Consider the following 25,599-nt stretch of genomic DNA (forward strand, 5'->3'; position numbering starts at 1 on the left):
TGAGTTTTGCTCCAGCTGGACTGCGGGTCCCGGTCACGTGCCAAGGGCGGCCTCGGGGCGGGGCCACATGTCCTGGGGCCGGACTTGGTCCCGAGCCCGGGACTCTGAATCCATTAGGAAGGATTAAACGGGCTAGCCGGAGCCGGGGACGTCTGATCGCCATCTCCTTCTGCCTCTTCACCGCTTTCACCATGAATCCGGACTTGCGCAGGGAGCGGGACAACGCCAGCTTCATGGCGGAGAAACTCACTAATATTCTGGATGGGGGCCTCGAAAGGACTCGGCGCCGCCGAGAGATTGGTGAGAGCAGCCGAGCGGGGCCCCGGAGCTGCAGGGGCTCTGGGGGAGCTCCTCTGCAGGGTAGCCGGGAATGGGGGTGGGGAGAGGAAACGTGGAAGGGGAGTGTGTGGGAGAGCAGAGCTAGCCCGGGTTTCCTTAGGCCCCTGGCTCTCGAGGGGTTAGGTAAGGATTGGGCAGGTCGCCCCCTCCTCTGCCTCAATAACCGGGCAATGCCCCTGTGGCTGCTAGGGAATTGTAGGGAATCCCTGCCACTAAGGGACTTTAACGTCCTTCACCTCCTGCCTTTTTCAGCAAGAAGAGAGGTCTCTCCAGATCCCCCCTTAAAGCTAGTGCTTTTCTTCTGTTAAGCGTCTCCAATTTTTCCTGTATACATTCGTATGTCTCCCCCATTAAGCCCTAATTTCTTAGAGTTCAGGGCTGTTGTTTTCTTTCTCTTAGTCTATGAGTTTAACACTTAAAACGTCTAACTGCCACATTCTCCCATCTCCGGAACAGATGGTAATGGATCTCTGAATTTTGTGTCTCGCTCCTTCCTTTTCCCCTCTCCTCCAAACTTCAGAGAACCTGATTCTGAATGACCCGGACTTTCAGCATGAAGACTTGAATTTTCTTTCCCGAAGCCAGCGCTATGAGATAGCTGTCAGAAAGAGTGCCACAATGGTGAAGAAGATGCGAGATTTTGGTATTGCTGATCCAGAGGAGATCATGTGGTTTAAAAAGTAAGCGATTGAGTAATAGAGCTCTAAGAATTTAAATTGCCTTTAAAATCCATGCTTGTTTAATTTTTACTTTTCAAGATCTGGGTTTGTGCTGTCTCTATGTGTGATCTGTGCTTTTCTAATGATCAGGGGTTCGTAACCTTTGTTGGGTGGCATATCTTCTTGAGTACTAGATGGATAGTTTTGATAGCATAAAATCAAGTGCATAGGAGTAAAGAGGAAGCCACTTTTGATGAAATAGTTATCAGAATATTTTTGAAAAATTTGTAGACAGATTTTTAAAACCTTGTTCCATATAGATTAAAGTCAAATAATTTTAAAAGGGAACCTCTGGTCTGCTCTGTCAAACTTGATAGTTCTAAGACCAAAAACGAAGTTTTCCCCTAATTTAGCATTGTATTATTCTTCAAGGGCATAATTGCCAGAGGCAGTGTGGAACAACTGAAGTTAGAGATTAGGTTCAAATCCTGATTCTGACACTCAACTATCTGTGAACCTTGGACAAATCATTTACTATCCAGGGGTTTTATCTTCCTTATCTTTTAAAAAGAGATGGTTGGATTGTGAATTACAAGGCCCCTTCTACCTTTGACCCTACTTAATATCTAAGCATTTTGGAGAATTGTCAATTTTGATAAGAGATTTTTCAATTCTTACTCTCAGATACCTTTTCTTTAAAAGACATCCTTTGATATTTAAACCCAAACAAACAAAAAAAAAGGACTCTACTCCCCCTAGAAAATTTGATAGATTTGTTGTAGTGAGCCTAGAAACATCTTATGGTAGCAAGAACATTGTTGAGAAACTGAAATTTGAATTTTTTTTTTATTTTGTCATGATGCAAGATGGGGTACAAGCCTTTGTAATGCTAATAAATAGATCTTTTCAAAAGTCATGAAAAAAGTCTATTGATGGGAAGACCATGAACTGATATGCCCAAATAGAATTGATAGAAATCGTTCCAAGAATTGAACACTATTAGAGTTGCTAGTTATTTAAATGGAATTAATTTTATGTGTAGATTCTCTACAAAATCTGTTTGATTTGTTATTGATATATGCTAAACATATTTCATTATTAGAACTACAATTTTTTGTTTCATGACTTTTCTTAGGTAGCTCTGTGGATTGAGAGCCAGGCCCAGAGACAGGAGGTACTGGATTCAAATTTGGACTCAGATACTTCCTAGTTATGTGACCCTGGGCAAGTCACTTTAGTCCCCTTACCATTCTTCTGCCTTAGAACCAATACACAGTATTGATTTTAAAAGGGAAGGGAAGAAAGAGAAAAGAATGAGAAAACGGGTTTAATGATTTCTTCATACTGGATAATTAGTGCCCTGTCCTAATAACATGTGGTCATTTATAGTTAGTTGGGTTTATATATATCTCATATTTAATAAATTTTCCCCTTCGTAGCAATAAGTACTTTTAAGCAGTGAAAATATTTATGCCCTAGACCAGCATTAGTGAAAATTTTAGAGATCATGTGCCCAAACTGCACCTTCAAGTCACCTACCTGTGAAGCCCCCCGTATTACTCCAGAGAGCAGAGGGAGAAAATATTTGTATTGGGCTATTGGACAGAGGGGCAGTGCATTAAAAAAATGTCCTCAGACATGCTGGAGAGTGGGATAGAGCAGCTCCCTCCTGCTGCTGGGGCATATGTGCCACATCTTTGCCAACACAGTCCTAGACAATCCATTTTTTAAAAAATTGATAGAAAATATAGAGCACATTAAAGTTTTCTTTTTAGTAGTAATTATGTTGATTAATTTCTTTAAAATATCATTGTGAGGAGGGCAACTGGGTAGCTCAGTGGATTGAGAGACAGGCCTAGAGACAGGAGGTCCTAGGTTCAAATCTGGCCTCAGACACTTCCCAGCTGTGTGACCCTGGGCAAGTCACTTAACTCCCATTGCCTAGCCCTTACCACTCTTCTATATTGATTCTACGACAGAAGGTAGGGTTTGTTTGTGTTTTTTTAATTAAAAAAAAAATATATATATATATATATAATTGTGAGGAAGCTAGTTAGCACACTGAATAGAGAGCCAGACTTATAATTGGGAGGACCTAGGTTCAAATCTGGCCTCAGGGACTACTTAGCTATGTGACTCTGGGCAAGTCACTGAGCTCCAATTAATTCCAGGATAAGGAATGGGTTTTTAAATATATAATATATAATAATAATATATAATAACATATAAACAGATACAGGGATACATATATCATTGTATCCTTATTTTTTTACATGTTGTGTTATTTACAATGTGATGTGTTTTTAACATTGTGCAAAATAATAGTACTTTGATATTCTAGAAGAGATCTCAAAATCCACCCTGGAATCTTTTCACTATTACTGAAATTTGAATTTGATAATCCAACTTATCATACTACTCACATATGCTCCTTTTATTTTAATAACTTGTATGTATATGGCTATTGAGATGTTGAAGAAGAACATCTAGATGTGAATGAGTAGATGACATTTTAGCTTTGAGTTAGTTGGGATGATAAGTTTTATAAAATATTATAAGCCCTCTCTTTTATCCAACAACATTTTAAATGGACAAATCAGGAACTTCTAGGGAGCCTGACTTGCATGCTTTTTTAAGTGAAAAAATTATTGTTCCCCAATGAAGAATTGTGATTAATATTGCAAACAAAGGCCACTATTCTTTGCATTTTGATTACTACTCTTGTTTGTGAGGGTTTCTTTCAATGTATATTCTTGCCTAGATTTTATATGAAGAGTGATTAAGGAATTACCAACTCTTCTAAGATTTAACATGATTAGTTATTAGGATTAATTAAGTACTGTTGGTGAAATTGACTACCAGATTGAGAAAAGACACTGAATTTGGCATCAGAAAACAAGTTTGTCACAACTCTGGGACTTATTAGTTGTATAATATTGAGGAAGTAATTTTATCTCTAAACCTGAGTTTCCACATTTATGATGTCAAAAGGGTTGACTAGATAAACTCTAAGATCTCTTTCAACATAAGATTACATAATCCTAAATTATACTGATGTTTACCCAAGTAACTTTGGCAATAAATGAATTCCTTTTCTTCATTCTCCACAAATCAGTTTATAATTCACCATCCTTGCTGATATTCAGGCATTTTTAAATAGTGTATTAAGCAGCTCATTTTATTATCTTGTTGATATAAAAGCAGGATTTGACATCCAGAATTTAGTTATTTAAGTAGACATCTGTATCTTGGGTTAAATCCATTTAGATTATTGGGATTCAGGTATATATAGAATTAGTGTAGAAGTTTGTTCAAGTGCTTGCAATTTTTATATTATTAGACTAGAACAAATAAGTGAGATGCCCTAGAAAGTGGAATGAGCAGTGGATTTGGAGTCAGATGACTTTGAATTTTAACTCTGTTTCTGTCTGTGACCTCAAGCAGGTCTCTAAACTTTTCACCTAGCTTTAATTTCTTCACCTTTAAATTGAGAGGGTTGGAATAGCTCTAAAGTCCCTTCATTTCTAAATCTTGTGATCCTGTAAGTTTGTGTATTGAATGATGGCATACCATTGATACCTTCCTATAAACAGTAAGCCCATCTATTCTCTTTTTCCTTCAACAAATACGCAAAATAGGAATAAAAATTGCTCCTATTCCTTTATTCAAGAAACATTGTATAGAACATTTCTTGAGAGGTTGACACTACATTTACTGTATTGTTTTTAGTATTATAATTCTATAGCAGTTGTTAACTGGTTTGTGTAATTTGTTTCTGTGTTCAGAACTGACTTTGCCTATGAGGAGATAGTTGAGATGAACTTTATCATGATATAAGTAGGCATAAGTAATCTTGTTATTTCTGGTGAAGGATAGACTTGTGAGATATTGGCTGTAGAATTTACTAAGAATTTTTGTGCCCTAATACACTTTACCTATTTGCCTACCTATTCTAATCGATGCCTTTGGTTACCTAGACAGAGAAAGTTTAAAAATAGTTTTACCCCAAAACTTCTCAGTTTGTTGTTTCTCTTCTAATCTTGGTTATGTTGGTTTTGTATGAATGGCCTTTTAATATAATCAAAATTATTCATTTTATATCCATCTCGTTTGGTCATAAATTTTTCCCTTCTCCAAAAATCTGCCAGGTAAACTATTCTGTTCCAATCACTTTTTATATCTAGATCATATACCCATTTTGACCATATCTTGGTATATAGTGTGAGATATTGATCTATACCTAGTTTCTGCCATACTGTTTTCTAATTTTCCCAGCAGTTTTTGTTAAATAGTGAGTTCTTATCCCAAAAGCTGGTATCTTTGGATTTATCAGACACTAGATTGCTGAGGTCCTTTGCCCCTAATATATTCCATTGATCCACCATTCTATTTCTTGGCCAGTCCCAGACTGTTTTGATGATTATTGCATTATGATACAGTTTGAGATCTGGTACTACTATTAGCCAACAACTTTTTAGCATATTATAACTCTGGAAGGATTTCTTTTGATTTTCTATGAAAATATTTTTTTCAGTTGCTGTCATAGAATTTACTTTTAGGAACAAACCAAAATCAGTTAAGATAAACATATACTGAGTTGTTAACTAGGTTTAAGAGCATAACTACCAGAGATGCCTGGAGTTCTGATTGCTGGTTCATCAGGTTGTAAAATAGTGAATGTGGTTTGTATGGAAAATATTATTACTAAAATTGAAAGATGAAGGGCGAAACTTTAATGACTTGACTTTCATGGGTGAGAATTATTTGGAGAGAACATTCTTGTGTAGGAAAAAATATTTTCAGGCAGTTATTAGAGTAAGGCTGAGGTCCTTTTCTTTTCTCTCCTGTAGACTACATATGATCAATTTTGTGGATCCAGTTGGCATCAATTACTCCATGTTTATCCCTACCTTGCTGAATCAGGGCACCACTGCTCAGCAACAGAAATGGCTGACTCCATCCTTCCGACTCCAGATAATTGGCACCTACGCCCAGACCGAGATGGGGCACGGTTAGTCCTTATCTAGAGATCAATGAGTGAAACTATTAAAAGGCTCTCGCTGATAGTGACTCTTACTTGGCATGGTCCCCTTTGAAGTCTTATTTAAAACTAGACTTGTGTCTTTTCTTTAATATCTTGTCTCCCTCTAGTAATTTGTAAAATCTCCTTCAGTCTTATTTCTTGAACCAGTTTGCAGAATAGTTAGTAAGCATAAGTGCTGATAATATTTAAAGAGTGGTGAAACCATCTCCTTTATATGAGATAGATCTACCCACCATCCACGCAGCTAGTTTTACATCAGCATTACAAGACAATTATTTACCTAGAAGAACTGTTGCTTTTTATTATGCCATGGATGCAAGGATTGAAAAGGATATTGAATACTAGCAATGCAAATCTTCCTTACTGTTCATTAGGCTCCAAAGAGACATAGGAGACAATTGACAATCATTTACTTTACATCAGATGCTGTGCTAAGGGCTGGAATATAAGACAAAAAGAAGATAGTCTTTGCCCTTAAGGAATTTACAGGCTAACGAGAGAGACAGGATGAACATATATGAGTAGACATATATGGAATATAAGGTAATCTTGGAGTAGCAGTTAGGGGACCAAGAAAGGCCTCATGAAGAAGGTGGTGGTTTTAGATGTGACTTAAAGGAAATGAAGGATTCCAGGAGGTGGAGGTCTCTCCATGGTCCACCATGGAGGAGAGCATGTCCCTACTGTATGGGAGACAGACACAGTTCAAATACACAGAGATGGGAAATGGAATTTTATGTATGCGAAATTGCAAATAATGCAGACTGGTGGGATTGTCGAGAGTGTGAAGGGGCTGGAGAGTTAAGGAGGAGCTAGGGTGTGAAGAGTTTTAAATGCCAAATGGAAGTTTATATTTGTAGGTAACCACTGGGATTTTTATTGATTGGGAGGTGTGGAGGAATTACGTAGCAGACCTACACTTTAGACAGATCACTTTGTCATCTTTCCAGAGGATGAATTGGAAAGGTGAGACAATAAAAGGCTATTTCAGTTGTCCTGGTGAATGAGTGGTGATGAGGTCCTTGAATTGGCTGGTGTCTATGTATGGGCGATAGAAAAAGGGACTGTGTAATGGAAAGGACAGGAACGATTTGGTGGCTGATTGGACAAATGCAGTAAGAGTAGTTGAGGATAACACCAGTGTTGTGAATTTAAGTGACTAGAAGGACAGTAAGAGAGGAATTTAGAAAAGAGGCAACTAGGTGATTCAGTGGGTAGAGAGCCAGGCCTGGAGATAGGAAGTCCTGAGTTCAAATGTGGCCTTAAACACTTTCTAGCTGTGTGACCCTGAGCAAGTCACTTAATCCCAGTTGCCTGGTACTTTCCACTCTTCTGCTTTGGAACTGATACTTAGTATCAATTCAAGGAGGAAGGGAGGAAGGGAAGGAGTTTTGGGGAGAAGATAATAAGGGTTTTTTTTGACATCCAAAACTGGACTCATTCTCTTTCCTCCCAGAATTTACCCCTCCTTCTGAATCTCCTTATTCTAAAATGTGAAGTTTGCAACCTCAGTATTGCCCTTGTCTCTTCACCTCCTTCTCTCCCTCAGTTACTCAGTCAATTGCCAACAACAACAACAGCAAAAAATCCTTACCTTCTGTTTTAGAATCAATTCTGAGTATTAGTTGTAAGGCAGAAGAGTGGTGAAGGCTAGGCAGTTGAGGTTAAGTGACTTGCCCAGGATCACACAGAAAGTATCTGAGGCCAAATTTGAACCCAGGACCTCCCATCTCCACGCCTGGCTTTCTAGCTACAGAGCCACCTACTAACCAACAAAATTAAAAGATAGATTGTTCTTAAGTTCTTAAGATCAGCATCATATCTGAACAATTATAGATAAATCCATGATGATAATATAGTTCTAGTAGCTTTGTTGAAAACTCCATTATTTTTTGAGATCTATATTTGTAAGTGCAATGATTGGTTGTCTGTCGTTGCATTAAATAAAACAAGCTTCTGGTGTATAATTCTAACCACCAGATCCCCTTTTGCCAGACATCCATTTAATACTAAAATTTTAAAACCAATAGTGATGTGATGCTGAGTTTCTACTATTTCCTTGTGTAATCTACATTGATTATTAAGTCCAGTCTTCCTAAGAAAAGCCTTTTTGTCATTTCTGGCAGCAGTGGCTTGTTTCTGAATTGCCATCGGAAAGCCCCTCTTGTTTCTAGAAACAAATCTACATGACTCAGCCATTTGTTTAGTATTTCCTGTTCCACATATATGATTGCTGGTTGTGTTCATGTGGTTTTTTTAATTTCCATTCTTGGATCTTAACAATTTCATAGGTTCTATCCAGAGAGAAATCACATTCAGTTATATTAGTCAAATCTAATGATGACATGTACCTATAATCAACCTTTACTACCATTGCTTGAGGAAGTGCGATCCATTTGTTCCAAAAGTATTTCTGAAAGTTTTGGACCTCTTTATCATATGCTATAAGAATTTTTTTTTAAACCCTTACCTTCCATCTTGGAGTCAATACTATGTATTGGCTCCAAGGCAGCAGAGTGGTAAGGGCTAGGCAATGGGGGTCAAGTGACTTGCCCAGGGTCACACAGCTGGGAAATGTCTGAGGCCAGATTTGAACCTAGGACCTCCTGTCTCTAGACCTGACTCTCAATCCACTGAGCCACCCAGCTGCCCCCTGCTCTAAGGATTTCTATCAGTCCTTGTCTTTCTTTTTGGCAAAGAAGTGTTCCTCTTTCTCATATAATTCCTGTTTGTGTTGGAGATAAATTCCTAAATATTTTATATTGTCCAGAGTGATTTTAAATGGAATTTTTCTTTCTACCTCCTACTGCTGAATTTTGTTGGAGATATATAGAAATGCTGATGATTTATGTGGGTTTATTTCATATCCTGAAACTTTGCTAAAGTTAATTATTTCTACTAGTCTTTTAGTTGATTTTCTAAGATTCTTTAAGTATACCATCATATCATCTGCAAAGAGTGGTAGTTTAGTTTCCTCGATGCATACTTTAATTATTTCCATTTCTTTTTCTTCTCTAATTGTTACTGGTAGCTTTTCTGGTAAAATATTAAATAGAGGTGATGAGAATCCTTGCTTCACTCCTGATCTTATTGGGAAGGCTTCTAACTTGTCCCCATTGCAAATGATACTTGCTGATGGTTTTAAATATGTATTGATTATTATTTTGAGGAATGACCTTTCTATTCCCATACTTTCTAGTGTTTTCAATAGGAAAGGGTATTGTATTTTGTTAAAGGCTTTTTCTGTATCTATTGAGCTAATCATGTGATCTCTATTGGTTTGATTATTGATATGGTCAATTATGTGAATGGTTTTCCTAATATTAAACTATTCCTGGTATAAATCCCTCCTGGTCATAGTGGATAATCCTTGTGATAACTTGCTGTAGTCTCTTTGCTAGTATTTTATTTAAGATTTTTGCATCTATGTTCATTAAAGAGGTTGGTCTATAGTTTTCTTTCTTTGTTTTTGGATCTGTCTGGCTTTGGAATCAATACCATATTTGTATCATAAAAAGAATTTGGCAAGGCTCCTTTGCTTTTTTGTCAAATAATTTGTATAGTTTGGGGATTAGTTGTTCTTCAAATGTTTGATAGAATTCACTTGTGAATTCATCTGACCCTGGGGATTTTTTCTTAGGAAGTTCCTTGATGGTTCGTCCAATTTCTTTTTCTGAGATGGGATTATTTAAGAATTCTATTTCCTTTTTTGTTAATATAGGCAATTTATATTTTTGTAAATATTCACCCATTTCACCTAGATTGTCATATTTATTGCCATCTAATTGGGCAAAATAGTTCTTAATTTCCTCTTCATTAGAGATAAGATCACCCTTTTCATCACTGAGACTGTTAATTTGATTCTCTTTTCTTTTAATTAGGTTAACCAGTACTTTATTTTATTTGTTTTTTCAAAGTACCAGCTCCTAGACTTATTTATTAGTTCAATAGTTCTTTTACTTTCAATTTTATTAATTTTTATTTTATTAATAGTGTTTCATTAATATTATACAGGTTTATGTTAGTATGCTTTCCAAATAAATATGGTCTGTTTTATAATTCCAAAATCATAGGCAGACATTGACTAAGTGGTGAATAATTGTGTTAAACATTTTATTCTCATTCAGCTTTGATTTCAGGATGTCATATTTAGCCACCTTTTCCTTGATATCTTAGTTCAATGAGCCTTGCCTAGAGGAAACCAAAATATTCATTGTGATCTCGGAATTCAATCTTGAATGCTCAGTTTTAATTTTTTCTTGGAATCCACTCATATTTCTCAAGTCCAAGGACATTTTTATATCATTGGAACAACTTTATATGAGATGAAGCTGTTTAAATATGGGATTTGGAGCCATATAGTATCATCTGTATACTTTAAGTGACTTTGGCTTGACATCTTTAATTTAGAAATCTTTTCAAGTACTATTTAGGGGATGAAAATGGATTTAAGACTTGGCAAAACCATGATTTTAAACTATTTCCCTGAAAAATACTATTGTTTGTTCTTGACATTTTTGCATTGGTGGTGGGTTTTAAATAAAGATTCTTTCCATGTGGATACCAAATGCTCTAGTATTTTCACTGAACTTGAGGCTGTTTTATATGTTTGAAGTACATGAGTAAACCACGATTATAAGACTTGAGTCTCAGAGTTTCTGATAATCAACAAAAGCAGCATAAAGGTTACAGTGCTTTCAGGCAACTCTTTCAAAAACTGTCAAATTAATAAGTTGTTTTGTACACCACTGGAGCTTTGGGCATATTCTTTTACTCTTCCGATCACATGTTTGTTTTCTTGGGTTTATTTTACATTTAGTAATACAAGCTATCAGTTGTTCAGTTGTGTCTGACTCTCTGTGACCCCGTGGACGATATAGTATGCCAGATCTTTCTGTCCTCCACTATCTCCTGAAGCTCTTATTTGTTGCTTCCTTGACACTATCTATTCATCTCATCCTCTTCTGTCCCCTTCTCCTTTTGCTTTAATCTTCCCCAATATCAGAGGCGTTTCCAATGAGTTGTCTTTTCATTATGTAGCCCGTGTATTTAAGCTTCAGTATTAAACTTCTAGTGAATAGTCTGGATTGATTTCTTTAAGTATTGACTGATTTAATCTCCTTGTCATCCAAGGTACTCTTCAAAATCTTTTTCAGCACTACAACTTGAATCTGTCAGTTCTGTAGCACCAAGTTTTCCTTGTAGTTCAGCTCATGTTGCCACTGAAAAAGCCATAGCTTTGACTACATTGACCTTTGTTGGCAAGGCAATGCCTCTGCTTTTTAGTATGCTGTACTCTGACTGATGACGACCAGACATGCAGAACCAGACACACAGGCTGAGTGGGCGGAGTAGAGCAAAGGTTCCTTCTCTTAGCTGTTGGGTTTAAACCAAGCCTTACTCCCTCCCTTACATTGGTGTCAGTCTTTCTTGTGCTCACTCTTCTGTTTTCATTTGGAGGGGTACAATACATTGTTGTATGACTTAGAGCTAAGCATAACATTGACAAGAAAGCATTACAAAGTCCTTGCCTATGTTTTGTTTCCAACTGTGTTTTTCTTATACTACTGGTACATAATGAAAGTTTTTCATGTACTCTGGTGGTCTGGCCATTAAGAATTTCCTTCAGGTAAGTCTCTGGTATTTGATATGTTCTGATGCATCTCCCCTTCTTGTGGTACCACATGGCACAGCATGGTTCTAAGGGGGCTTTCTTGTAATCCTATTTCATTAAGCTTCTTAGATTTGTAGCAGTAGCTTCATCACATTGTCTGTGGTACTAACAGTGATACTACCAGAACCCCATTGGCTAATGTTTCACAGCATCTGATAGGACTTTATAGCTATTGTAGCAGTCTCAAGAAATTGGACAAACCATCAAGGAACTTCCTAAGAAAAAATCCCCAGGGCCAGACGAATTCACAAGTGTAGCACTTTCCCAAAACAAGTTATAAACTATTATTTTAAACTGTTGTTTCCCCTCTGGCTTCCATGTTCATTTCCATAAAATGATTGCCCAAAGCCTCCACCAACTCCTGCCTGTGGGATTTTGTTTTGTTTTTTGAAGTGTTTCTATTTTTTTAATGGGCTTAAATAAATTGAAAGAGAAAAACTTAATAAAATGGAGTTTAGGCTCCATTAGTTCTCCCCAAATTTGTTTTTAGTCTGTTATACCTGCTATATTCTGCTTTTAACTTGTGTTCAAATAATTTTTTCCTTTTTTTGAGAAAGAAAGAGACTTGTCTCTTTCAATAGCTGTTTACGATTCCACAATATTAAGTACTGTGGTTTATTGAGCCATAATCCTAAATCCTAGTGTTGACAGTTGATTTGTCTTCTAAGCAGCATTGCTGGAAACATCAGTGGACAGACATTTTAATCTAGTAAAGTAGATCTCTTGAATGGAAGGTTCCAAAAGGATTGGATGAAAAATCCCTGGGTAAGAAGACCAGGGTCGGGCAGCTGGGTGGCTCAGTGGATTGAGAGCCAGGCCTAGAGACGGGAGGTCCTAAGTTCAAATCTGGCCTCAGACACTTCCCATCTGTGTGACCCTGGGCAAGTCACTTGACCCCCATTGCCTAGCCCTTACCACTCTCTGCCTTGGAGCCAATACACAGTATTGACTCCAAGATGGAAGGTAAGGGTTTAAAAAAAAAGAAGAAGAAGACCAGGGTCACTACCTAGCCATACAGCTACTTTCTCATCCCTGCAAAATCTCTGTGAATATTATAAACATACAGGTGAAAGGCCATCTTGAAAAACAGTGTGAGAAGGGAACAGACAGGCTTTTCAAATGGTATTTGTACAGCAGAGACCATACTTGCTTCTCTGTTTATTGTTTGTCATGTTGTGGTACCAGAAGAAAAAAAGTTCATGACAGTTGCTTGCCAAGAGACTTGCAAAGCAAGGGAGGCACACAGACAAAAGTATCTGAATTCAACTAAGTTCCTAGAATATAGAGATTTCTTTTATTCAAGAACTGTTCTTCCCCTCCCCCCCAACAAATAAGGAAAGTACTTACTCTGTTCTGATTGGCTACAGACACCAAGGGAACACAGAAAAACAAACTCATAATTATAAAACATTTAAGAAGTTTAAAAGATATCAGTAGGGGCAGCTATATGGCTCAGTAGCTAAGAGGGCAAGGCCTGGAGATGAGAGGTCTTGGCTTCAAATTTGACCTCAAATACTTGCTAGCTTTATGACCCTGCCTGACCCTTACTCTTCTGCCTTGGAACCAATACTTAGTATTGATTCTAAGTCAGAAGGTAAGAGTTTTTAAAAAATAAAAGATATCAATGATAAATGTTTTTTACTATTAAATGCAATTAATAGATGCCTACCCACACAAGATATAAGTAATTATGGTGCAGATAATTACATTAAATCTCTATTGGAACAGGAAAATAAAAGGTGTTTCTTCAGATATATATATACATACACATTGTTATACATTGTACTTAATTTGGCAAACTACAGGAACCATGTAATGGAAGATGGCATTACTTAGGTTCAAAGATTCTTAAACTTTTTCAGTTGTATCTAAAAAGGCATTTGGTTTATTGGGGCAAGATATAGCCTTGAAGGCTCTGTTTTAACAAGAGAGCATTCGTACATGTGCTAAGATTATATGACATGCCTAAGTTTAGGAAGTTGGTCATTGAAATGAATCTCCAATTTGAGCCAATCCACCCTATTCTGATGTACTTCTTTTATTTAGTGCCATTTCTACCTCCTTTCTAAGAATATCCGGGCCTGCAATGTTAAGAGTCCAAGTGTCATGACTGCACAATTCATGATGGAGAAAATAGCTTGGTGGTGCAATGGATAGAGAGCTGATTGGGCCTGGAGGTAGAAAGACCCGAATTCAAATTTGGCCTCATAGAATTAGATCTTTATGGTCTTAGGCAAGTCAATTAACTGTTTGTCTCAGTTTCCTTACCTGTAAAATAGCAATAATAATAATGCCTTCCAGGATTGTTGTGAGATTCAAATGAGATATTTGTAAAGTTTTTTTTTAATATAAATGAAAACAGCCAATTTTAATAAAATTCACAATATTTTAGATTTTCTTTAGAACTGGATATTTTGTATAATATGTTTATTTAAGTGGGAAGTTTTCAATGTATTCCTCTTGCATAGAATGCAAAGTCTTTAGTGACTGGGTTAGGAGACTCTGACCTAGTATTTATGTTGTTTTTTCACAATATTCATGGCCAACATCTGGCTTTAAAAAGAAAGGCTTACTTCCCAGCTGTGTGACCCTGGGCAAGTCACTTGACCCCCATTGCCTAGTGTAAACCTTAAAATTTCTTGGACTTATAAATGTTGGAAATTTCACCATTGGGAAATTTCATACTTGAAAAATTTCCTATTGAGAGTGGGAACTCTATTGGAATGTGAACCCCACTGGCATGGGAGGTTCCTCCTCCTCCCTTCTTAAGATTACTTTAGGACAGAAACCTTTTGCTGAACAATGGAAAGGGCTTTGACCTATGCTTAAGCATAGAACAGGAAGTTCTTTGAGTCATGGTTGATTTTAGAATTGATACAATGGAGATACTTGGAATGACAGAACCAGGTCTTGGAAATTGCAATCTCCACCCTACTCAGTCCTAACAGGATTTAGGAAGGGCTGCAGCATAGATCAAAATTTAATTATTCCAATCTCTACCCTACTCAGGGTAACAGGATTTAGGAAGGGCTGTAGCAAAAGATCAAGATTTAATTATTTGAGAATATGACCTTCAACAGACATGTGCAAAGCCACAGACCTCTGGGTGGTCCTGGGTTAAGCTAGAGCCACCATTGGCACAGGGAAAATGATGGACAGTGATTGGTAGATGTGAGAACTGAGGGGAGGGAACTTGGATGGTTTCCTTAAAGATAGAGGGGTCTGAGGACGGAGGAGGGTTGGTTGGAGAGTTTTTTGGCTCTGAGAGGTTGTGCTGCTCTGAAGGAAGCTGGAGGTGGAGGCCGCTGAGACTGTTTCTCCATTTTGGTTACGTGAGTAATAGGGACTGATCTCCTTTCTTTGCCTCAGCTATCTAAGGGCTTGGGCCTTTTGGCCCAGCCTAAACAGAAGGGGTATTTAAGTCCTATTCCCTTCTCTCCCCTTTCTCTCTCCCTCTCTCTCTATATCTCTAATTCCTTTCTTCCTCCTGTTTGTAATTAAACTCTATAAAAGGTTGATGGCTGACTTGAGTTTTCATTTAGGAATTACATAGCTGAATTCCTTGGCAACCTTAAATTAATATATATCAGTCTTTTAAAGTGATTTCCTTGTCACACTAGCCCTTACCACTCTTCTGCCTTGGAGCCAATACACAGTACTGACTCCAAGATGGAAGGTAAGGATTTAAAAAAAAAAGAAAGAAAGGCGTGTGGTCTTTTCAAACACTTGCTGATGGGGTGAGACTGCAGTGTTACACATAATGGCCCAGTTTGGAGCCAATCTTGACATTTCTAACCAAATTAACATTTCATTTTTCAGCTTCTTCAGGGGTTATGTTCAACTTTTCTCCCAACATGCTAATGCTAATACATGGGTGGATGCAACAGAAAGTCTCAGTCAGTGTATAATTTTTGTAAAATCTAAGATTTAAAATGTTTTGAAGAAATTTCAGGAAAAGAAGCTCATTAATTCCCTGAATCAAGAAAGTGAACTCTTTTAAAGAAGGTGCCATAAAGAAGTCCTTAGAAATCATACACTGCATCAGAAGATCCAGAATGAACTTTGGGATTTAGTGAATCAAACTGAAGGAGGTTGCTACCAATCATTGGTTTCTGCTCTCTTCCTCTTTTATTTCCCTCTTATCCCCAAATTATTGTAATTTCTTCTTAGTGAAATGTTGTATGCACCTATAGCCAAAAAGATCTTTAGAGCTAGTTATGTGAAATTGGGGAGACTAGGCATGTAAATCTGGGAGATTTTCAACACGTCTTGTCTCCCAATAGAATCACAGAGGGGATTGTGAAAGAGAATTTAAGCTCTCTTTGTTTATTTTTAATGTAATCAAATCAGCAACCTTTAATTTAATCAATCAAGAATTTGAAGTTCCCCTACTTAGCACTTGGTAGCGCACTAGGTAAGAGAGTTCATAAGCCACTTACTAGAAAGGCCACAAGCACTGCCCCACTTTGGGCAGTGCTAGGCAAATTGGGAGGGTGTTATTGGTTCCCAGGAAGTGGGAGAGAGACAGGAAATGACGTGGGAAAAGGACTATAAAAGGCGAGACCATGAGCTCTGGTGAGATTTCTTCGCAGTCTTAGCCTCTTATGTGCTAAAGGTTCTCAGCATCTCCTGGGTCTTTGGATTTTAGCTTCCTAACTAGGACTTTGGATTCTGGTGAGATTCGTTTTTGGATCTGCATTCGTGGTCTGGAGGCATTAGCATTAGGGATTTAGGGTATTTGTAGCTAGATGATTTTTTCTGCCTCTTTCCTATATTTCCCACTTTAATATCCCTACCTTGTTGTAGATAAAAGCTGCTTACAGTCATTTTGACTGAAGAAGTTAATTATTTTTATATACAGCAACCACAATCTCATTTTTTTAACTCTTATATTTGTCAAACCCATTTTTACCCTTACATCTATTGGCAAAAACCAATTTCAATTGTTACTTCATGAAGATTCAATTATTTTCAATGCAATTCTCAAGGCAAGCTACCAAGGAAGTCATTCACAATAACCCATTCACATTCTCTTAACTTTTTCTGGGCACCATCAAAGTCAAAGTTAACATATAAACATTTATTAAACAGAGGTATAGGGTCTTTGAATATATAATATTCCTGCTTGAGTAACCCTTAAGGTCTTAATACCTGCCTTCATTTTCAAAGATCTGTTATGACTGTAGTAGTCAGATAGCAGAAATTATGTGGACGCCATTTTAATTGCATTAAGATACTGTAGTTGGTAAAGAAAGACCAGTAATGTCTTGACCTTTTGGGTGGTTGAAGGCGCATAGTAGGTGCTATATAAATTCTGGCTATTAGTATTAGACTAAATGTCAAAGAGCATTATTTGATCCTGTGGTTATTAATATCAATTGAGGCATAAGAACATGTTTTTGTCGTGTAGATAAGCTTCCCATAAATACTTCGGAGGCTACTTATTTCAGATACCAGCAAATATTTAAGTATCTGCCATGTACTAGACACTGCCTGACAACAAAGATACAAAAAGAAAAATAAAATAGTTTTACACTCAAGGAGCTTACATTCTATTGGGGGATACAACATGGACATAAATAATTATATATAGGCTAATTCAAGGGAATTTAGAGAGGGAGAGCACCAGAAGTTGAAGAGAAATCAGGAAGGACTTTATGTATTAGTGCTTGAACTGAATCTTGAAATAAAAAGATTCCTTGAGACTGAAGTGAGGAGGGAGAGCATTCTGGGCACAAGGAATGGCAAGGGCAAAGGTACTTTACCCCAATAGTTGGTGTATGTCATTCACAGTTTATCTAGTAGCATTTATATGATACATGGGGCAAAGAAGAAAGATGGCAGTTGGGAGGAACTGGGGAGTGCTCTAGTTAAGAAAAATTAGTTACAGGAGATTGAGAAGGGATATGTCCAGTATATATAGCCAGTAGCACTAAATCAGAAGGAACCTATCAGGCTAAATAAAAGAGTAGAGCATTCCTTAGACTGTTGAAGTTCTCCATTTTTAACAGTGAAGTCATTTTTGTACCAATTAGGGGAAGACACCAAAGGGAATCAGATGTTGGAGTTGGTCCTGAAATTTATGCAGGAGTCATATATGGCAAAATGGCAAATACAGAATAAAGTGGAATCAGTTGTTTCCTCCTAAAAATCTACCTTCAACAACAGTAAGGAAGGCATATCAGTCATTTAGAACCAATTGGCCATTGTATTTTCATTTATTTTTATAAATACATCATATGTTATATTGTCAGAATATTATTTATTTATATTATTAGAGTTATAAATATTCTTTTAGTTAGCCTTTATTCTGTCAGTTCATGTGAATCTTTCCATATTTCTCAGACATTTTTGTGTTGTTCCTTTTGTTATAACAATATTTCATTTTATTAATATTCATGATACATGATATTCATCTATTTCCCAAGTAGTGAAACATAATCTGTTTCTGTTTTTTTGCTACTATAAATAGTGCTGCCATGGATATTTTGGTACCTATGGAATCTTTCTGTCATTGACTTCCTTGGATATCAGCCCCATGGTGGGATTGCTGGATCAAAGAGAAAATGGTCATTCATGTTAAAAATCCTATAAAGCAGTGGTTCTCAACCTTTCTAAAGCCGTGACCCTGCAATACAGTTCCTCATGTTGTGGTGACCCCAAACAAAAAAATTATTTTGGTGGCTACTTCAAAACTGTAATTTTGCTACAGTTATGATTCAGAATGTAAATACCTGATATGCATTATGTATTCTCATTGCTACAAATTGAGAGATTGAGAACCACTGCTATAAAGGATAAGGCCTTTCCTTAGTATAATCAGAAACATTCATCAGAAACAAAGAATTAGCATAATTTGTAATGGAAATTACTTTAAGCTTGCCCTTTAAATTTAGACATGAAGCAAAACTTCCTCTCTGATCTACTTTTATTTGACATTATTAGAAACAAAAGCCATAGCAATAAGACAAAAGAGGAAATTAAGAGAATAATTATTAGCAAAGAGGAGGCAAAATCATCTCTATTCGTAGAGGAGATAATGAATGGCTTAGAATACCTTAGGGAATCAGTGAAGAAATTAATTGTGATAGTTTCAGCAAAGCAACAAGATGCCAAATGGAGACACCTAAAACATTAGCATTTTTATATATAATTTACAAGCCAGGAGGTAAAGATAAAAGAGAAATTCCATTTCTAATAACAATATATTCATAAAATAGCTTTGATTTAACTTCAGACATTTAAAGGACTTAGACATATATAAGTTTGGAATATTATTTTTTCTCATTCTTGTTTGCTTTCCAATTATCATCCGACGCCTAGGATCCACCATATGTCAAGTCCAAATCAAGATGAAGTTGTTTACTTTAAAAAACAAAAAGGGAGGAGATGCCGGAGGCCATTATACCCTAACCACTTGACAAGGTCACAGTCCAAGGAAGGAAGGTCAGCAAAACAGACCCCAGAATGAGGACCCCCCCACTGATGCCCCCCTGTGACTTCTCTCCCCAAATTTTCCCCAGTAATAGACCTGTTATGATTATTATTCTCTCCCCAATACAGGAGAAATAATACAAGAGCAAATACTTATAGGATCAATAAATCTATATGCAATTCCAGAATTCAACAATTCTGCTCATGACCCCTCCTTTCTCAAGCACAAGACACACCCCAAGGCCCTATAATAAACACTGGCCAAAAACTTGAGTACTATAATGAATCTTTTCCTATAGTTACCACACTCCAGTGAATTTGTTGAAACAAGCCAAGCAGCATTGCTAGGCACTTCAAAGTAACATAAGAAAAACAGAACTTGTAAATTGTATCCGCGAAAATGTGGGTTTCAAGACTGTGAATTGCCAAAACTGTAAAGATAATTTTTAGTGTCTTGATTTAAATCAAAAATAAGTGGTCGCCATGGGAAGAATTCCCAAATATGAAAATACCCAAGTCAGCTGGGTTTTATGAAGATTTTAATTAATACAAATGAAGGAATTTAAGGGAAGGGAGAGAGAGAGAGAAAATAGTAGGAAGGGCCTAGGCCATGGCCTAGGCCTGAGCCTTAAGAGAGAGACTAGTCAGTCTTTTATCACTTACCACAAGATCGTCCTAAAGCAAAACTCCAGTCCTTCACTGAAATCCTCAACTCCTGAACTCAGTTCAGAGATCCAGCTCCTCCAAACTAACTCCAAACTCCAACTAAGTTCAGAGAGCCTCCTCTGAACTCCTGACCTCCTTTTAAAGAGAATTTTCTCTTATGTCACCTCCCCTACATTTTCATATCTACCAATCACAGTAGATGCTTTTCCCCAAGACTGTCCATTCTTAGTTCACATCTTCTTTTGCTATCACCTTCTCTGATTAGATTATATCTTCTGAGTATTTCACATCTCTTTGCTAAGCTTGCCCTTTGTAAGTTGCTTGACCTTTTAGTGATTAATTAACCTTTATAGGTACTTATCACCTTTTTGTATTAAATCTAAAATAGACCACCTAACTTAGGGTTTTTGCTTCACTATAAGTATGAGTTGGGGACTTTTCATTGTTCAGTCAGGAATTTTACAACTTTTATCTTCCCCTAAGGCACTGTCTGAGCAGGGTGGAGTAATTTTAAAGTTCTCAATACATTCCTAAGTACCTCCATTGTAGAAAATGGGGAATAGTTTAATCAAATCTTCTGAAGTAGAGTATGAGCAGTTATAAGATTCACAAAATTGAGGAATACCCCCAAACTTGTCTGCATGAAGTCCTCTCACCTGGATACAAAGATGTTTTATTGTTCATCTCCCAAGCAATTATGAGTGATAGTGAAAGCTGACCAAAAGCACAATGATCCTCTCAGCAGGTCAAGAGGTACTAACCTACAAATGGCTTTATTCACATTAATCATATCAATCACAGAGTGCTGTAGAAACCTAGTAAATGATCACAGAATTCTTTGTTGTAGTAATATCACAAGAGTGTCATTTAGGTGATTTGATAATATCCAATCAAATTGTAGAAAGTCACATACATAGAATATTGACTGCATAACAGTCATCATCCATAACTACATCAAGCCCAAGATGAATTGAAGTCACTTCCATTAAAAAACAAAAAAGGGGGAGATGCCGGGAGCCATCAAAGACCACGCTGTTTGACACAGTACATGTGGAAACCAGGGACTGCAAAGCAGCCCCCAGGAAGGCTGGAAACACCCACTGAAACCCCCCTAAATGACTTTCATTATTAACATCCCCTTATTATTGGAATTGCTTTGATTATTATTCTTACTTTGTCCCAGGAAAAATAGATAAGAGCAACATGCTTGCAAGGTTAATACAGATGTCCCACTCTGCCCCCCAGGATATTACCAGGAGATCCCACTTACAAAATTAAACTTAAGGATTCTTATATACCCACTTAGATAGGACCCTCTTTTCTAGGCATAAAAACTTCTGGCAAGTCTGTGTTCTGAATTCCCTAATCTATATCTGGGTCATGTTGATTCTACCTACTGATCCTGCCCTTTGCAACAATGTTTCACTGACTCTGTCCCTAGGCCTCCTGTCTGTTGTTAGGTTCTATGGAAACATGTATGTTGAAAATGAAACTGTGCCAAGTAGATGTGTGATCGTGAGAATATAAAATAAAGCCAGGCCTCGGCCAAGGAGGAGCAGTTTATCCTGTGAAACCTGTACTGCAGGTTGAATGCGAAAGCTGTGTCCCATCCATCATTTTGCAGATCCTGTTACAGTTAAAAGAGTGATTGCCATAAACTGTGACCGTGAAAATGTGTAAATGGCCAAACTATAAGGTTTTGGCCACACTGGTAAAGATAATTTTTAGTGTCTTGATTTTATATTAAAAATAAAGTGGTCACCATGAGAAAAATTCCCAAATATGAAATACCCAAGTCAGCTGGGTTTTATGGTGATTTTAATTAATACAAATGAAGGAGTTAAAGAAAAAGGAGAGAGAATAAGAGAAATATAGTATGAAGGGCCTAGGCCAGAATGGCCTAGGCCTGAGCCTTAAGAGAGACTAAGTCAGTCTTTAATCACTCACCACAAGATCTTTCCAAGCAAAACTCTAGTGTTCAGAGACCCTCCAGTTACTCCAACTAGTCCGAGCTCCAGCTCAGCTACCAAAGCTGCACTCCCTCTTCAGAGGCCTTTTGACCTCCTTTTAAAGAAAATTTTCTCCTATGTCATTTCCCCTAAGTTTTCACATCTACCAATCAGTAGATGTTTTCCAAAGGACTGACCATTCTTAATTCACACCTGAGTAGACTAAAACTTCTGAGTAATTCACACCTGAGTAGACTAAAACTTCTGAGTAATTCACACCTGAGTAGACTAATCTTGTCCTTTGCAAGTTGCCTGATTTGATTTCAATTTGTACTTAGCACCCCTTTGTATATAGACCTAGCTTCACTTTAAGTATGGGTTGAGTACTTTTCATTGTTCAGTAAGGAGTTTACAACTTTATCTTCCCCTAAAGTATGCCTAAGTATGGGTGGAGTAATGTTAGAGTTCCCACCTTCCTGACCAAAGTCTCTTCATTGTTTTAAAATGGGGAATGGTCCTAACCAAATGTTCTAAGGTAGAGTCTGCGAATTTTTAAGATTCACAAGTCTGAGAAATTTTAAGATTCACAATACTGTCCCACCTCCAAGACCCCATCCCCATAGCAGCCAAGATGGAGGAGTAACTAGAGAGCAGCACCCTTTCACCATGAAAATCCTCTCTGACCAAGAGTAAAATATCGCCAAAAAAACAAATGAAAGAGTGAAAGAACAAACTAGGAGACAGAGTGGAACAACCCTCAAAAAAAACTCCAAAAGGTAAGCAGAGACCATCTGGGGAATTGAAATGAGGGGGAGCAGAGCTAGCAGGAGACATAGCAGCAAGTGAAGAGCAAGCCAGGAGCAAACCACACTCCCCACCCTCCCACACATCTGCTCTCACAAGTTCTGAGCTTAAGCCCTACCTAGTGGACAGACCCTGAGATCTTGCCAGGAAAAGTAGTCATCCAATCCAACTCACACCCCTTGAAATTTCAAACCTGTGGAGAAGTCTGGAGTCCCAGCCCAGGGCAACCAGGGCTGAAGAGGGCCAATCCTTGTGGTCCCAGAGTGAGCCAGGAATCCCAGTTTGGGTTTGGGATGATGACACACTTTTCAGGGGGAGCCTCCTGGGCATCTTTTTGCCCAAAACTAAGGGTGGAACTCTAGGACAGAGCAATCAGGGGTGTGCCTGATTGAATCAAGAACACCTTCAGACAGACAAAAAAAAAAAACTTGATCCTAAAGGATCAAGTGGGGCTAGAATTTGATCAGTACTTGCAGCTTACACCCAAGCCTGAGGAAAGTCTTTAAGCTAGCAACATCTCAAAGGTCAATTGAATCAGCATGAGGAGGACTATCAGACCTCTCAGCCCTAAGACCATCTGGTAAACTAGTAACAACCCAGAAAATAAGTCAAAAATAGCACCAAGGAAGGACTGAAGTTTGAGGGTACCCCAACTTCCCAGAAAATGGAGCCTACCTATAATTAGTTAGGGAAAATGAGCAACCAACTAAAAAAGCACCTAAGTCTAAAGAGTTTTTATGGGGACAAAAAGCAAGGTGCAGACACAGTGAAAGCAAACATGCGAAGTCCAAAAGAAAAATATGGATTGGACATAGCATCTGGAAGGGCACAAAAAAAGATTTCAAAAACCATTTAAGAGAGATAGAGGAAAAGTGGGGAAGAGAAATAAAAGTGATGAATGGGCAAATGGGAAAGAAGAAGAAATGGGCCAATTGAAAAAAAAATAAGAACCAAAAACTGACAAAGGAAAACCAGGCCTTAAAAATCAGAATTGACCATCTAGAAACTAATGATTTCATGAGAAATCAAGAAACAATAAAGCAGAATCAAAGGAATGAAAGGGGAAAAAAAAGAGGGGAAAACATGAAATATCTTATTGAAGGAACAACTAACCTAGAAAATAGATCTAGGAGAGACAACCTGAAAATTAAAATTATTGGACTACCTGAAAGCCATGATCAAGAAAAAACCTTGGATATCATAAGAAATTATCAAAGATACCTACCCAGAGATTCTTGAACAAGAAAATGAAATGGAAATGGAAAGAATTCACAGATCACCCCCAGAAAGAAATCCTCAACTGAAACTGATTTTAGTCATTTAGAATTTGTACATAAGGATTCCCATGGAGAGTATAGGAATTCAGTTTTAAAATGTAGTGTTGCCTATATTGTATCTATTGTATTTTTATTTATCTTGTTAAATATCCCCATTGTCATAAGAAACAATGAGCAGATTAACTGCTTTTTAAAACTTGGAAAGAACTACCATAAGATGATGAAAACTGAAGCAAGTAGAGCCAAGAAAACATTTATATACAACTACAGATTTAATATTTGAAGAATAACTAGTGAACCTCTAAAGAATGAACTAAGAAGTGAAAACACGGGGGGCAGCTGGGTAGCTTAGTGGATTGAGAGCCAGGCCTAGAGATGGGAGGTCCTAGGTTCAAATCTGGCCTCAGACACTTCCCAGTTGTGTGACCCTGGGCAAGTCACTTGATTCCCATTGCCTAGCCCTTACCACTCTTTCTGCCTTGGAGTCAGACTCCAAGATGGAAGGTAAAGGTTTAAAAAAAAAGTAGTGAAAACACGAAAGATTTAATCTACATACACATAACTTTTTGTTGGATGATGCCTTCTATGGTGTGGGGGGTTAGGGAAGACCCAAGAAACTTAGAAATAAAAAAATAAATATTTCCCATTGTATTTTAATCTGGTTTGAGCTACACTTGGGAGTGTCGTGGACTGCATCTCACCTTTGTTTTAGAATGCTCTCAAGCATTACAGTTTTCTATAATTAAGAAAATCTTAGGTGGGGTATAGGGGAGGGAAGAGGAAATTCCTGAAAAGATTCATGGCAAGGGTCCCATAAGCCAGTATGTATTAAAGTTCAAACTTAAATCACTAGGTCATTCCTACTCCAAGGTTAAACCTCCATCTGCAATACCATATTGCCTCATTTTGTAAATAGATAAGTTAATTCATATGAAGAACCAAAAGGACAGTAATGAAGAGGGGAGTGAAATGCATACCAGTTATTACCAGATTTCAAATTCTATTATGAAGTAATAATTACCAGGCCTGGAGGCAGGAGGTCCTGGGTTCAAAATTTCCTACTTGTGTGACCCTGGGCAAATGCATGCTCTTCAAAATCTGTAGGGAATTGACATATAGCTATAAATTTGTAGTCATTTCTTAAAAGATAAGTTGTTTAGAAGAAAACATGAGGAGTTGTTTGTTTATATGAGTATATGACTTGGGCTTTTGATTTTTAAAAATTATAAATTACTCTATTACAAAAATGAATAATATGGAAATAGGATTTGAGTGATTGTATATATGTGTATATATATGTATATATATACACATATATATATATATATATAGTGAAATTGCTTGTTACTTCTGGGAGTGGGGAGGGAAGAAGGAAGGGAGATAAGAATCATGTAACCATGGGAAAAAATTTTTTTAAATAAAATTGAATTCTTTGGGGGGAAAATGGTCAAAGGAAATAATTTTTTTTTGTACCACATTTATTTTTTAAATTATTATGTTTTGTTCTTACATAGTCTAAATTTTTTCTTGTATTCTTTCTTTCTTAGAAAGCCATTCCTTATAATAACTTTTTTTTTTGTTAAAGAAAGAAAAGGGGGGAAATAAGGGGGAAAATCAGCTAAACCAATACATTCCCCACCCCAAATTTTTCCCAGCTTTGGGTCCCCCACCTCTAGAAAAAAATGGGGACAGGTATCTTTTTATTTTGGGGGGACAAATTTATTCTTTGTAATATTGCAACATTTATTTTCAT

General features: G+C 37.2%; 1 protein-coding gene across 3 annotated transcripts in view; it reads left to right on the forward strand.

The window, feature by feature from the left end:
* The first annotated feature begins 166 nt into the window (after positions 1–166).
* Positions 167–25,599, forward strand: part of ACOX1 (acyl-CoA oxidase 1) — a 59,999-nt gene continuing 34,566 nt past the window's right edge. The window contains exons 1-3 of one of the 3 annotated variants that reach the window (XM_056817119.1): positions 167–300; positions 860–1,019; positions 5,849–6,009. In XM_056817119.1, coding sequence (XP_056673097.1) covers positions 192–300; positions 860–1,019; positions 5,849–6,009 — 430 coding nt within the window. In that variant the 5' untranslated portion in view covers positions 167–191. Of the gene's footprint in view, positions 301–859; positions 1,020–5,848; positions 6,010–25,599 lie in introns of those variants that run through there. The other 2 variants (XM_056817118.1, XM_056817120.1) reach the window with 2 other exon arrangements.

Source organism: Monodelphis domestica, chromosome 2 (assembly GCF_027887165.1).
Source record: "Monodelphis domestica isolate mMonDom1 chromosome 2, mMonDom1.pri, whole genome shotgun sequence".
Classification (NCBI taxonomy): domain Eukaryota; kingdom Metazoa; phylum Chordata; class Mammalia; order Didelphimorphia; family Didelphidae; genus Monodelphis; species Monodelphis domestica.